Genomic DNA, 15081 nt, shown 5'->3' on the forward strand with positions numbered 1-15081 from the left:
AAATTTTCTGAAACAGCTGGCAGAACCTTTTGTTTCATTTCATTAAAAGCATGAATATAACCAGAGTAGATTTCTACTATTCCGTTAAACTTTATGCTAATGCAGAGATGGACAAAACTCTTTCTCACATGCATGGTTTTGTGATCACGGCATGTTGCTTGTTTAGGGAGCTTTAAATTGGGTAAATCAGAAGCTAGATGAAAAGGTTTTACTGAACTCTGATATAGCTGGTATTCAGAACAATGCAGATGTTTTCAAACTAAGTCAAGAAGTCAAGGAAAAAACAGATATACTACCAGTAATTCAACAGGTATAGCTTCTTTTCCTTACCATTCTCCTAATCAAGTATCTCATTAGTATTAGTATTACAGTGCTTTGGCTAGTATTATTTACTTTTTCAGTGGTCTGTCTTAATCCACTCTCTTTGCTTCCATAACATGAAGAAAACAGATTTTCACAACACTGCCAGCGATTTGGTTCTTCAGAACCAAAATTTCGTTTCCCAAACTTTGTTACAGATCACAATATGCATTCAAAGCATTACATGTAAAACTATCAAAGAACTTCTGTTTTCTTCACTTGTGTGATGTCCTACAGTGTTTTACATTTTATAAAATTACAAACAAGATGTGGAAGGTTTGGTATTTTTTTTTTTAAACTGTCTTAGAATGTCTCAAAATCTGTTATATTATGGTAAAAGATGAATTAGAGTAAGTATCACATAACGGACAACACATACCTAATATTTTAACTAATTTAACTCCCATGCCAAATTAGGCTAAAATACTTCCCTTACTTGCAGATGGATTTCAAAAACTCAGTGACAATTAGGTTTAGAAAAATATGGACTCTAGCTAGTCAGACTGTAATCTAAACAGAAATTCGGTTTTGACTGAAACAGATTAAAATTCAGACTGTACTATACTCTCTGAACCAGCACTAGAATACCTGTTTAGGGGAAAAAGAAATTCCTTGTGTCATTTGATTGGGTTTTGTAAATACAATTCTGAGGTAGCTTGGGTCAGTATATGTACTAAATTTAGAGAAAAGTTTACCAAATGTTTGAGTACTAAAGATCATTAAAAAGAATTCTCACTCTGTAGCAATAAAGAAGAACTGTTCATTGGAAAATCTCTGGGGGAATTACACAGTACCTCATCCATCACCATGGTGCTTTTCATTGACACTGCACTGGGAGTGACAGCATACAGGCAGTCCTTAGAAACAGAGGTTTGCAGGATTCAAACAGTACATTCTCTTGCCTGTTATCTCTAAATAACAATTCAGCACAACAGTCCCTACCTAACTGCTGCATGGCACAGTGGCAAAATGAGTAACTCAAATCAGCAGTGCACATCTGCACACAGCAAAAGATGACAACTCACAATGCCGATGCTTACCTTGAAAAGTCAAAAATAATTTTCTGTTCTTTTTTTTCATAAATAACTGGGAAGTTACAGATTTTGTAATTCACTACAGGTGACTCATTGGTAACCACTAGACTTAGAAGCAAGTCACAGCCTGAAAACTTACTTGTTTTTTTCCTCTTCATTCAAATTCTTCCACTGCTCTTCAATTTTCAGCAGGATGTCCTCCATACTGGCCTTTGGATTATCAGTTATTAATTTTGGACGACATTCTTGAGTGAAAAATCCAATTGCAGACTTTGGTTTCTTTATTATTCTACTACTAATTAAGTCATAAGCTGTCACATGTCCGAATTTATCACTTATCACATTTCTTTTCTTTATGCTTTGATTTGAGATTTGTGGATCATTGCTTTGTTCACCAGTATGTTCGTTTTGCTTATTATTTGTTCCTCCAGCTTCAGGAATCAAAATCTTAACAGGTTCCAGGTTGTCTCCTTGATGGTTTTTAAATCCACTTCCCATACTCCAATTATCAGCAGAGATTTCAGGTAATTCTTTAGGGACTAAGGCAACCTCATTTTTTTCTATTTCGTCAATATTATCAGAACTCAAAACATGCTCATCAGCTTTTTTAGACTTGGAGTCCACGGGAACACTGTTACTTTGAATATCAGTCATATTCTGTCCATTCTGTTCCTCCTCACACAATAAATTTAAGGCACTGTCTGGAAAGGCATCGTCGGTCTTAGAAACCTCTTTTTTGTCCAGGCAACTATGTACATTATCACCACAAAATGTCTGATGATTTAAGCAGATCTCTGTGTTTTTTCCTGCTTGACAGTTTTGCACATCACTGCTGAATGAAAGGAATGAAGTATGAGCATGTAGATCATCGTTTCCAGATGGTTCCATTTCATTAACAACCACATCTGTTTGTTCTGTTCTATGAACAAACATGTCTTCTGAGGTAACATCTGTTTTATTACTTTCACCAGGCACTGTAGCAGGTAGTGGCCCATACAGTGATTTCAACACATTTTCAACAGCAAGTAAGACAGATTCCTGAAAAAAAAAAAAAAAATTCAACAACAACCAAATAACAAAAAAAAAAACACCCCAAAAGCCATACACACAAGTACACCTGAAAATGTTACTGATAGTTATTGAGAATATAGAACAATAAGCAAAGTGATTTTATTCAGAATATTTTTCAGAGAAATCTGCACAGATTATTGCACATGTGCTCAAAAAGACTCTGAACTGGACACCTTTAGACTCAAATATTTTGTGATAGGTATTCTGCTTCACTGGTTATCACAAAACTGACTAATTGCTTTCTTTACAACAAACAGGGTACTGACTGCTTAAACCACTATCAGGTAAAGCTATTCCCAACTAATATGGACTTACAATCTTATAGTCAAGACAAACACACCAACATCCATCTCATGTAAGCATGTTTGTGTAGGTGCTTTTATGGTGCATGCTTCCAAGACAGCTTTGCACCAAATGATGGAAATGAAAAACAGGAAAAAACTCTGAACAAAAAAAAAAAAAAAAGAAAAAACAATCCTTTTTCTAATGCCAAAGGAAAGTTTTCAACTAGATCAAATGTGAGAACACTGTTAATTTTCATACAAGTGATACTTAACAGGAAGTATATTTACAAGATTAACATAGACAAAACCAAAAACTTCCAGAGAGAAGGATTAACATACCGGTGTAACTACCTACATTCTCTCTGAATAACCACCTTTACCCATCTATCCTTCTTACTTTCTGTGGCACTGTTTTTCATATGAAGTACTAATAAGTGAAAGTGACTTTATGGAAGTTTATTGCCACACAGCCTCTAAAACATGGGCATATATGGTCTAAATTTCAGGTCATAATAGTATGAACAAGATATCCTGAAACTTAAGTGGTGTCAACAATAATCTATACACATAATGGCAAAACATTGCTTTGACCAGAAATCAGCTCCCCCGTCCACTCACCCCCACCTTAATGTACGTGGCATTTAAAAAGTAATTACTTAGTGTAATTATGAAGATAAGCATGAGATTTATGCAGGGACACACATCTTAATTCCATTTGGCTTCTCTCACTATAAAGCCTTCAGAAAACAAAGTGTATGAAAACATATGTATCTGATAGCATAAAAGTGATATTTGAAATCAACTGGGAAATTAATTTTGAATAGTCCTCCAGTGGATGGCCTGTTCAATACTTTTCAAACAAAACAGTCCTGTGATAAAGGCAAGCTATCATGTAACTAAAAGAACATAAAATAAAATAAAATCAGTAGCACTATTTACCTTCAAACTTTTCAGTAGTCCCAGAAGCCCCTATTATGCTTATATAAGTAAAAGGTTGACAACTGAAAACCAGATTAAAACCTTGGGTACCTTATAATGCAGTAAAACTTGAGTTTTATCAGGTGTTAAATTCACATCCACAGCAGAGGCAGGTACAGTAATATTCAAAAAGAAAACAGGATATAAACGAGCACAGTCCTTGTGCATCACCAGACTGTAGTACTGTCGAATTAACTACAGATTGATTTAAAACAGAGATGTCAGTAAAGGCAATACAACAGACACAAAGGCATAGAAACAAAATTCAACATTATAAAAGCATAACTGGTTGGTTTGTTTGGGTTTTTTTGTGGGTTTTGTGGTTTTTTTTAAGTTAAATGAATGCTAAAAAGACCCTCATGGTTATATCCGTATGCTGGAATAACCACCAAAAGAGCAGTTTTTGGTAGCTTCCATGTCTTCAAAGATGAATTATTTAAAAAAAAAAAAAAAAAAGGAACCAACTCCAAGACACCAGTGGTAGCTACTTTGATCTTCTGAATTAATGTATTGATCACACTTAGAAGATATGATATGCCCAAATTGGACTGAAACTCCACTACTTCCTCTGTCAACACAAATACTATTATTTCTTTGTTTTTTAAAGAAAATGTACTTATATGCAACTACACTGCTGTCTCTTTCAGCCGAACTAAAGTCTGTTTGAGAACACAGCCTTGTACCATAGACCTGCCCTTTTCCCAGAACAGGATTGATTTGGTCCTTTCATTAACCTAATTATAAATTTACAGCTTTTCCCAAACTCTGCTTGCCCTTACTAGCTTCTCTATAATCCTCTCAAAAATTCCTCCAAAAGACTACATCATTATTTAGTTGTTTCAGAATTTTGGTCTTGTTAACTAGAAGGATCAAATGAAATCCTTGGATTTCCCTCTAGTATGAGGGAACAGACACACATACTGGAGAAAAGAATACATTCATGAGACAAAAAATATTGAAAGCATAAAAAAATGAAGAGCTGCTGCAGATTAAATTTTATTTTTATATTATTTTAAATTCTTAAATATTATTTAAATAACATTAAACTTATTTAAATATTTTCAAGTTATTTTAACCTTCATATTCCCACAGTCTGTCCTCAGAGGTCCATCAGCACTTCCTCCCCATACATATCATGGAGATAGAAGTAAGTGATCTATAGTTTGTTTTCCAAACCCATCAAAATGTGTTCTTACAAATGTATTGTTATCCTCACCTGGCCAAAAAAACAATTAAAAAAACTGGGGGTAGGGGGAAGGCAGTGGAAGACTATCACTTGCACTACTACCAGAACAGCCCTAAAAGAAGGGCAATGGTTTTGTACTTTGTATGACAGTAATCTCAATCCCACCTTGAATCTAGGTCTCCATGCTCTGGTTAAAAAGCAGTCTCTGTCACGGGATTCAAGCTGAGCTTTGAACTCCCAGGAGAGTTCAGACACATCAAATACTGCGCGGAGATGGATGAGCCTCATTTGGCACTTAATGTACTAACATGAGTTCAGGGTTTACATCTACAAAGCTTTGCTTGCCGACTGAAAACTACTTCATTGTCTCCACTTTAAAACCTACATGTACACTTTGGCATGAATGTGATTTTCTTTTCTGGGGAGGGCAAGGATTAGGACAGCAAGGCTGCTCCAAGTGAGGTGCTGCAAGGTTCAGCAGTGTGAGAAACTCAAGAGTATCAAATTCTGCCTACACAATGCCTAGCTGTAGCCAATGCTGCTGCACTATCACTTTCATTTTTATCCAATGCATACACAAATTTAAAGGGAAAGTATTTGCTTGATACATCCACAGCAGGAAGTGGACAAAAATCAAAACTTCAATTTCAGAATAATTCTCTTACAAGAAACTACGTGAAGTTCCCTCATGGAAAACTGCAGAGGTGTATTTATGCAGACTAATACAAAAGCAGTAACTGACTATTCTGGTCTCTCACATACAGTATCTGAAATTACATTTTTTTCAACAGCCATAAACATGAACTCCAGCTCTGTGATTGTAAGTGACTGCAGCAAATGGAACAGAACTGAGGCATCAGGAGCATCAGACTTGAGGAGGAGGTTTCTGTTGTAAATTCTAGCTAGTATCTTCACCTGTAATACTCCAGTTGTTTTATGTGGGAAAAAGGTTGTAGATTGCATAGGTGTCTCTGTCCTCAAAGAAGTCACATTTCTTGCATAAAAAGCTAGAGGATGTTACCTTTAGTATTTCCTTCTGATGAACTGGACGATTATTTATAAAAATAAAACTCCTTTCTGAACTTGAAAGGCTTGTCAAAGAACTGTCTGATTCAGCTTTTGGGAGAAATCCAGAAAGTTTTATCTGCAATGATAAAACAAATACAGTGCAAAAGTCTTTTAAAGAGAACCCAAAAAGGTTTTTTTAGAAGTCAGATAGTAAAATTAAATTGTACAGGAGTCCAAGTCATTCAAATGCATGCATTGCATCTTGAAAGTTATGATACAAGTTATGGAAAAAAAAAAAAAAAAAAAAAAAAAAAAAAAGAGGTTGAGGAGGATGGCTTTGTATCTATTTTCCTTGGTCAATTTATTGAGAAATTTCCCATTTGGACTGCCAGTTGCACCATGTTGCTGTCTGCAGCTGAGGCTGCAGAGAACGCCAGCCTGCTTTCTGCTTGCTGATTGCAGGGTTGTGAACTTAACCCCTCTACCAGCTAAAGTCAAGCACTGCTGCCCAACCTGGAGAAGGCAGCAGTGAATTACCCCTACCGGGAAAGCCCAAAACACACAAACCCTCCCTTTCTACATGCAGGGCACCTTAAATAGCCTGTCATAGGGCATTTATTCAGGACACCTAAATTTACCCATGCCACCTTTATCCAAATCATCTGACTCTCAAGAGAGCTGAGCACCCATGATTCACAGAGAGCAGAAGAACTTGTGAGCACACAGCACTGCCAAGGATCCTCAGAGAGCGGGGAAAAACAAAACAAAACAACACAACAAAACCACACAATTTGAGTACCTAACATTAACTCCACGTTTTAAAATTTTTATGTTGAGATTCTTTAGCTCAGTTTTTTTCAGGTCAAAATGAGGCTGATGACTTGTGCTGCCTGTCCCATCACCGCCCCCTCTTCCCCAATAAGCAACTTTGAAATTGTTGGATTGATTTCAATTCAATCTGATGAAGCAGCAGAAATCCCAACAATATCACATTTCCTCAATTTCTCTGATAACTGACAGCTGTTTGGAGAGGAGAGCCTCAAGATAACAACCTTACTGAGGAAAAGGCAATTGCAACTTTTCAAAAGCCAGGATCCATCAGCATGTAAGAACTGACATGCCAACCGGCCCACATACTGCCCCACATATCGCCCCACTGCCACATGCCCAAACCAACAGGTGAAGGAACTCTGAGGCACCGTGAGGATGGAGATTTCGGAGATATGGGAAAGTTTGGAGAATGTTCTGGTAGCAGGGTGGATCACCAAACACAGAAATCAGACCTCATTAGCTTTGCTTTTGGCACAACCGCTTGTATTCACTAAAATCCAAATTATCATGCATTTGAAACGGAATTTAAAATCCTTGGGATTTGGCCTATCCTTCCCATTCATCTACGTCACTCCAGCTATTTGCTCATGTGCTCCTTTATTCCCTCTTGACCTTGTAATAACCATTCTGTGCTAAAGCTGGAGTGTTCTGGTCAGCAGCGTCACACATAACCAAACACCACTGGTCAAGTTAAAGAGGTGTCAAATATCTGTTGGATGATTATCAGAAAACAACATGCAGTGCTTCTAGATTTTATTCTGCAACTTTAGTACATCCTCCCTGAACGTTCCTCCTCTATGCTTCAAGCTCCTTTTCTAATTCTCAAATATTTGTGCAAGTCTTTCACCTCAACAGTATTTTTATATACAGACAACATTAAAGTAAAACTGAAAGTCTCTAAACTCATTTAAGAAGTTGCCAGATTTAGAAATGGCTGACTGCTGTTACTATTTAAAGCCATGTACAATATCAGTATGCTCATTAAAAGTCAGCAACAATTTCTAAAACTAGACTTAATTATTAGAATTTTCACATATGAAAGTATATGAAGTACAAAGACAAAATTACAGAGACTGAAAAATATTACATAATTTTTGCTTTTAAATTAGATCAACTGTTTTCAAAATTAATACTTTAATAAAAACCAACTTATATACATATTTAAATCTATCTGTGTTGAGTGGGCAGTAAAATGTCTCTTAAGTACTTATCTTTTTCCCAGTGGCATGTGTATCTGCTAACCTTAACCTCCACAGAAAAAGAAGAGACTAGGAAAATTTCCTGCGTGAAAGTTTTCAGCCGAAATAGATCCATCTACAAGACTGGGGACGTGAAAAGCATAGTTGCTGTTTTGGACATGTAAAAAGTTGTATCAATTCTTTATTTTCTTAGTTTTCTTTTTATTTTACAAGTAGCTCCTGAGTTTGCATGCTTTGGAGTCAGCCTGACATGTGGTGGTGTTTCATTCAGTGCTCATAATGGAGGTGTTTTGAATAAGGCCGGTCTTTAAAATCCCTGGATCACTTGTTACAGAAGTTTTACCTCTACACTAAGGAAGGTACAGCTTACAGAAAGTTGTTTATAGAAAGATTAAGTTTTGTCTTCAGAGTAGTCTTTGTAGCAAAGGAGTATGAAGCTACACGATGAACAACTAGGAAAGGAGAAGAATTAAAGAGCTGCTCTCTGGTCTGTGTACTGAATGAGCCAGGGACCTAATGGCACAGGAAAAAAGCAGCATATGCCTTGTCATTAAACACCTACCCCAATACCTGCACACAAGGGAGAAAGAAAAGGCTACACAGGCAACCTTAATTCTGTCATTTCATAGTGTATGGCTGCTTAATTTAGAAACGTCCATGATTTTTGAACATAGATTTGTGCGTGAGCAATATGCATGGATCACTTATACACCTATAAATGATGCACGTGGTATTTTACACACTATTTAGAGACAGAGAGAGAGATGGAATGTTCCCTAACTTCTATTCAAGGAATATGGATGCCTCATGATATAGCAGAGAGGTAACGTGAGAACCGGAGTGCCTCCTTCAAGCCAGTCTCTTCGAAATACCCCCCTGTCTTCTCCTCAGAGCCCCCACACTTGCCCTGTGGGGCACACCCAACCTGCATTCAGGTAAGAATGACTCTGGATGTTCTGTTCAGACATAAGCAACAAAAACTTTGTAAACTACAGGAGGCAACTTCGCTTTTTTCCCCCCTCATTTCCCTGCATATGTATGCTACAAGCATTGTGAGCAACTCAAGATTTAAGTCTGAATAATGCTATTGAAGTTTAAAACATATATAGATATTCAGACTGTATTAAACTCTGAATAATGCTATTAAACACAACTTACCATCCTGCATACAGCATGTGACTTTACAGATGGTGATTCACCTCATCTATGTGACAGGTCGAGATTTATTACTACAAGATACAGGAACATGCAACTTTGAAGGATCAGCAGTAGCAAGACTCCCCTTTATAAGAATGTCTCCATAAAAATGGAAGCAGAGTAAAACTTCTTTTGAAAATACTAGACAAAGGAGACTATTATGGGGAATTCCCTTAATTTCAACGGGGGTAAAGAAAGCCAAGTGCACTGAATTTTTTAAAACTGAATAGTATTTCCTTGAAATATATGTTTAGTGGAAATATTGCTTAGCTTGCCTTTTAAGTATGTGTTTCTTCCGCTGCTCAGGTGCCCCTCACTGAAATTGAGGGGCTATTCTTTAGAACATAAGGCTAAGAGGCCTTGAGGATGAGAACGATGTAAATGCTTAGAAATTAATCAGAGCACAACCTTCCTGTGGGCCAGGAATCCTAACTTAGACAGCTCTGAGCAATCAGCAATTCTGCATTTGTCATCACAACTGTTTTTACTGCCATTTGATCAGTGCCACATGAGTCCTGACTAGATGAGTCTTGGAGTGGACTTTCAATCACCTAACTAATTAATTTTACAGAGAGGACAGTAGCAGAACCAAATGCATTGATCAGATGTCAGTCTGGAGATAATATTTTTTTCAAAGTCTCCTTCTTTTTGAATATTGATTTATGTCTCTTCATTGACAGGCTTTAAGTGGATTTGGGAGAATGAAGTTTAAACTCACCTCAGGATCTTCACAGCAGTGTTGAAAAGGTACCATACTGCCCATAACGGCTGTTCCCAGAACTGACATACAGGCCATTTTGTGATCTGACACCCTGGTCTTCTGCCAAATAACTGCCTGAAACAAATGGCAGAGAGTCAAATTTTTGACATTATATTTGTTGAACTCAAGTCATGTCTATGAACATGCATATGCAACTGCACACATACTGTATATGTAACATTCTGTACTTTGACCCTCTTACATCCACAACTTTCAGTGTTAACACACACGATATGGTACTTTTTGGCATGTCTTCTCATACTGTATTACTTATTTAGACTCGAAGCAATTGGAAAATTAAGCAAAGCTTGTATTTATCTATGTTATAAGGCTAATCTAGACTTCTGCACCTGAAACGATTCTTAAAACCAAATCAATAAAAACACTACTTTTCCTCTTAGATATATAGGAGTAGGCTTTTTACTGAGCATAGAAATTGAGGGTTTATGACATGTCTCTGGTACGGTGGTCAACATTTGAAGGTGGGCACTGCAATGCTTTTGGTACTTATAGTCAAGAAATAGGCTATTTTGGTAGAAATCAGACTATTAGATGTCGATTCGTAGCTCTCATCTGGATACTCTAGGTCTATGACAAGCCTGCTACTTATAAAGTAAAGCAGTTTCTAATTAAGTGTTTATAAGGAAAGCAGCTGTTTGTGTAATGAAAACTTTGTAAAAGTCAGAAGGATAAAATGGTATCTACTCTATTAGCTACATATCTATTGCAAAGATCTAATACAGCAAGGCAGTATGAACTGCAACTTCCATCAGAAGTTACCTGTCAAGTCCACTTACATATACAGAAAGCATTAGCTACCTTAGGAGGTGAAATTTTATCTCTAATGAGAAGTCCTACACTAATCTGCCACAAATTTAACTCTGAATCTGATGACTTTTATTGCTGTGTATGAACAACAAAAATATTTTTCTTAGTTGGTTTTCTGCTTCTAGGCAACTGAGACTGCTAGAATCAGATCCACTTTATATCTATTTCTGTCACTGTTAGCTGACTGAGTGTACTTCAATGTGCAACATTCAAACACAAAAGCAAAAAAAAAATGCAGCAAATTGTATGTTAAATCTGATGATACACTGCTGTTTAAAATTGATGTTTTCAATAGGTGCTAGGTGTCCAGTAAATTCAAAATGAGTTCACAGCATTCTAGTACAGGATGTTTATGTGAAAGCATGGTGAGTGAGCAAAGAACACACATACACCCATCTCAAGAAATGTAATACATAGACTTAAAATTCCACCTGTCTAGTGGAATATTTGCTGGCCTTGAGGGGTAAATTCCACAGAAGAACACGGTGCTCCTGTAAAATGATATTTCTTTCCTATAGGACAGGTGGAATTGTAAAGCTTTGAGACTGTTGAGCCTAAAACTATTCCCCAAATCTTTAATTTTCCATTTCTGTGTATGCTCTGCAGCATTTGTGACGTGGGGTTTTTTAGTCCTGCCTGAATCTAGACACCAGCCTGACAGCCCCAGTCCTGTACCTCCTATATACCAGCAGCCTGACAGCACATGCTGGATCACAGCTCAGTCATCCTACAGCGAGTGCAAACCCCTCAAACATAACGGACAATTCACGCTGGGAAGGGCAGAGAATACAGAAAGGAGAGAAGAAGAAACGAGCAAGCAGAGCCATAGGCTGGGTGTCCACAGCTCTGGCACGGAGAGTGCCCACCGTGCTTCAGCAGCAGGCAGTGGCAAAGGATAGCCCAGGGCTGCCCAAAGTATGCTGCCTCTCAGCTTCTCTCCTCTACACCTGCTGTAAATCTCCTCAAAGACATTTTAGAGTGATGAAAGAATTTGTCCTCTTCTTTAGAGCTCCTCTTATAAAACATATCCTGTTCTGCTTCTATTTTAAAATCGATTACTTAAAATGGAAACACGAAGTGCCAAGCACTTTTGTCTTTACTGGATATATTTTAAATTAAATGCATGTGACCAAACTGAGAAAGACACTTGTTACATGACTAACATAAACATCATGCTGTTTATTTTAGGTTATACTAGTGTGATGCCACAGGTACAGATATAAATCTTAGCTGCTGATTAATGCAAGGTTATTACTCTGTTTGACCTGCTGAACGGCTGACACTCGGGACTGTGAAAAGATCACTTCAGTAAGGTGGTTTTAAGAAAGTTGTGGAAAATGAGAACTTATTAAATGCAAACTTGCTAAAACCATATACTGTTAAGTAAGTTTAGGGGATATTTTTTAACTAGTGATTCATTTATCAGATATTAATACTCAGAACTACAGACAAAATTTTAGGAACTATTTACCACTGTAGGCTAAATTAAAGCCTACATACTGAAGAGGCCAGGCAACATCTAAACTTTTATACTATATAAACACAGAATGGATTATGTGTTCATTTTTAGCCCTGACTGCACATTATGAAGCAACAACATAGGAATAGCTGTTAATTTTTTTAAAAAATATTTTTCTAGACTCTTCAGAAGTATCAACAAGCATTAAAAAAAAAAAATCTACAAAGAAACAATGCCTCTTCCATTTCACTTATTTTAGAAAGTGCCTGTTTCCATGAGGTTCCTGCAATACTCTATTTTTTTAACCTTGCTTATACCCTTTAGTTTAGCTAAAAATACACACCCACACACACCCCCCATATTTTTTTTCTAGGTCATATAAAGCGGGTGTCCGGGATGAGCCAAGGAAGAATCTGACTCTAGTCAGTATGATGACACTGCAGAAACAGCCTACTCGAAGATATATTATTACATATGGCCCATCTTAGATTTTGCTAGAGGTAGCCAAATATATCCCACCTCCCTCCTTGTTACATTAAAGGGGATTACATGATCTAAATCTTACAAAATGTCATAATGTATATAAAATGTTTTGCACATACATGGAAGTACTTGTGTGTGTGTCTGTGTATATGTATTTCTCCACCCCAGTTCCAGCCCTACGACATACGCATACTTTTTTGGAGGACAACAATGTACATGCACACATGGAGCAGGCATCTCTCTTATTTCAGGATGCATGTGCATAGTCCAGAAGGATTCCCTGAAAACGTGTGTAAAGAGTGGAGAAAGAATACAAAACCTTTTCCCACTGGGGTCCCTGGTATATGGCACGAAGGACAATCAGAACTGCTCATTATTTGTCTCCTCAAAGACACCATGGAAGGACAGAGAAAAAAACACAGCCACTCCTCATCCCTAAACTACCCTTCTTATTTTAGAGCTTCTACCAGTGGCCACAATGATTTGCAATCGCATACAAAAGAAAAATGTTAATTAAAGCTGGGGACTGGACGCTGTTGCTGACTGTGGCTATTTTAGTGCAACTGTGATGCTAAAAGCTAAACAGATTCATATCGTCTAACTTATTACTACATAATGGCAGTAACTTAACGAAGTGGACTTTTACTACCTAGAGACCATTTATTCCCTTCATTTGTTTTGTGATAATAGTGTTATTTATCCTGTAATAAAAGTTTGAGGATGTAAAAGTCTAGTAGAGCAAGGACTGTACATGAACTGTAGGTTGGTAACGTAATATGAGTTATCTTTGTAAAAGAAAACTGTATTTCACAGTCTCTCTAATCTTGTTTTACATGCTTCAAAAATCCTGTCACCCTGGCATTCAAGATCTCACTGCTTACAGCTAACTGTGGGCCGGTATGTTCCTTAGCTTTCCTTAAAATTTAATAGTTTATTAGGCTCCAACATAACTGACATAACTGAAAGCATCGCTGCTGACCTGTTAAGAGAGTATGAAAACAGGAACAAAGCCAGACAGCAACATCCAAAGTTGGAACTGAGCCCAAGGGAAACAAAAAGACATCACCTTGTACAGTGTATATAATCTCTTTTGTTTATGATGCACAGATAACCAGCTGCAAGGGCTGACACATTCTTTGTGGTAGAAGAAAGCCTATCAGCTAACGTCAAGAAGAGATCAAGACAAAGTCTTAACCACATTCTTTAAAAACCCAGCCTTGAAAAGTATTGATATTGTTTATCAGGTCCACACTATAATTGTATTATTTTAAAACCAATGAGAAGTCTTCATACTAAAAGAGAGCTCTTCCATAATCTTCCCTTGAAAACAGAAACCACAGCAGTTTTTCAATTTAGTGTAAAGAAATATAATGCATCTCTCTACAAAATCATAATCGTTTTCCTAATACATTTTACACTTGCCTCTGAGGAATCAGCTGTCCCATCCACTTCGTATGTGATGGTGGGACAACTCTCACGGGAGGTATGCTATAGAGAAACTCAAGGCACCGTTTTTCCCCTCATCAGATGCAGCTGACATACTGTCTCTCATGGGCATCAGGCATTACAGCTATCAAGGGGACTTGTTGAAAGACAGTAATGTTCCACAGAACTGTTCGTCCCACAAATTCTGACGTATTTCCTGCTCAGATTTCACTTTTGTGATACGAGAGCACCCTCTCAAAGAAAAGGCTTTCTTGAGCATCATGCAGTGGAGAAATACCTGGATTTGGAAGTTGGAAAGTAAGCTAGGAGAGGAGCTAACAGATACTACAAGGAGCCAAGGACCTTCATCTGGTAACACACATCTTCAGAGTCTTTCAACAATTACAAAGACTACAGAGAGTTGCAAGTTTTTTGGCTGCTTTAACCACACATGTTCAGCTGTGGGTGTTCAGAGAAACTCCACTTCCACAGCAGAAGAGAAAAAAATAAATAAATGAAACCTCCTAAGCAATTAAACTACTGTCAAAAAATACAGCTTCTAATACTAAACTGTCATTCAGATGATGTACATCATCACAGTGAATGCTATTTAAATAAAGGGAGGCTTAAAAGCCTTTTGTAAAAGAGTGGTTAGCAAAAATAATGTGCCTAATTGTCACAAAGTACATTGGTAAGAAAGAGGAAAAACTCCCAGGCGGCTTTGGAAACATCCTTTTTTCTGCTAACCTTTTTTAAGTGTATAAAGTGCGTGTGAAAGCCTTACAAGAGCTAAAGGCACATCTCAGATTCTGCAACACACACTGTGTATGTGAAACAGTAATTGTTTTGAGATTTCAGACATATACTGTGCTGTCATTTGAAAAAAGTGATGGATGAGAAACTGGAAACCTCAAGGAATTAGTAATAGGATATAAAGCATTTCACCTCTAGGTCACCAGTTCAAATTCAACCAGGTTG

General features: G+C 37.2%; 1 protein-coding gene across 4 annotated transcripts in view; it reads right to left on the reverse strand.

Moving 5' to 3' along the window:
• The window catches only part of PMS1 (PMS1 homolog 1, mismatch repair system component), a 47227-nt gene that overhangs the window by 15707 nt on the left and 16439 nt on the right, over positions 1–15081 (reverse strand). For all 4 annotated transcript variants that reach the window (XM_032995220.2, XM_032995219.2, XM_032995218.2 and 1 more), the window contains 4 exons: positions 9867–9983; positions 5935–6057; positions 3779–3922; positions 1534–2432 (listed from right to left, as the gene is read on the reverse strand). In XM_032995220.2, coding sequence (XP_032851111.2) covers positions 1534–2432; positions 3779–3922; positions 5935–6057; positions 9867–9983 — 1283 coding nt within the window. The remainder of the gene's footprint in view (positions 1–1533; positions 2433–3778; positions 3923–5934; positions 6058–9866; positions 9984–15081) is intronic.

Source organism: Tyto alba, unplaced genomic scaffold, assembly GCF_018691265.1.
Source record: "Tyto alba isolate M040663 unplaced genomic scaffold, T.alba_DEE_v4.0 Super-Scaffold_7, whole genome shotgun sequence".
NCBI lineage: Eukaryota > Metazoa > Chordata > Aves > Strigiformes > Tytonidae > Tyto > Tyto alba.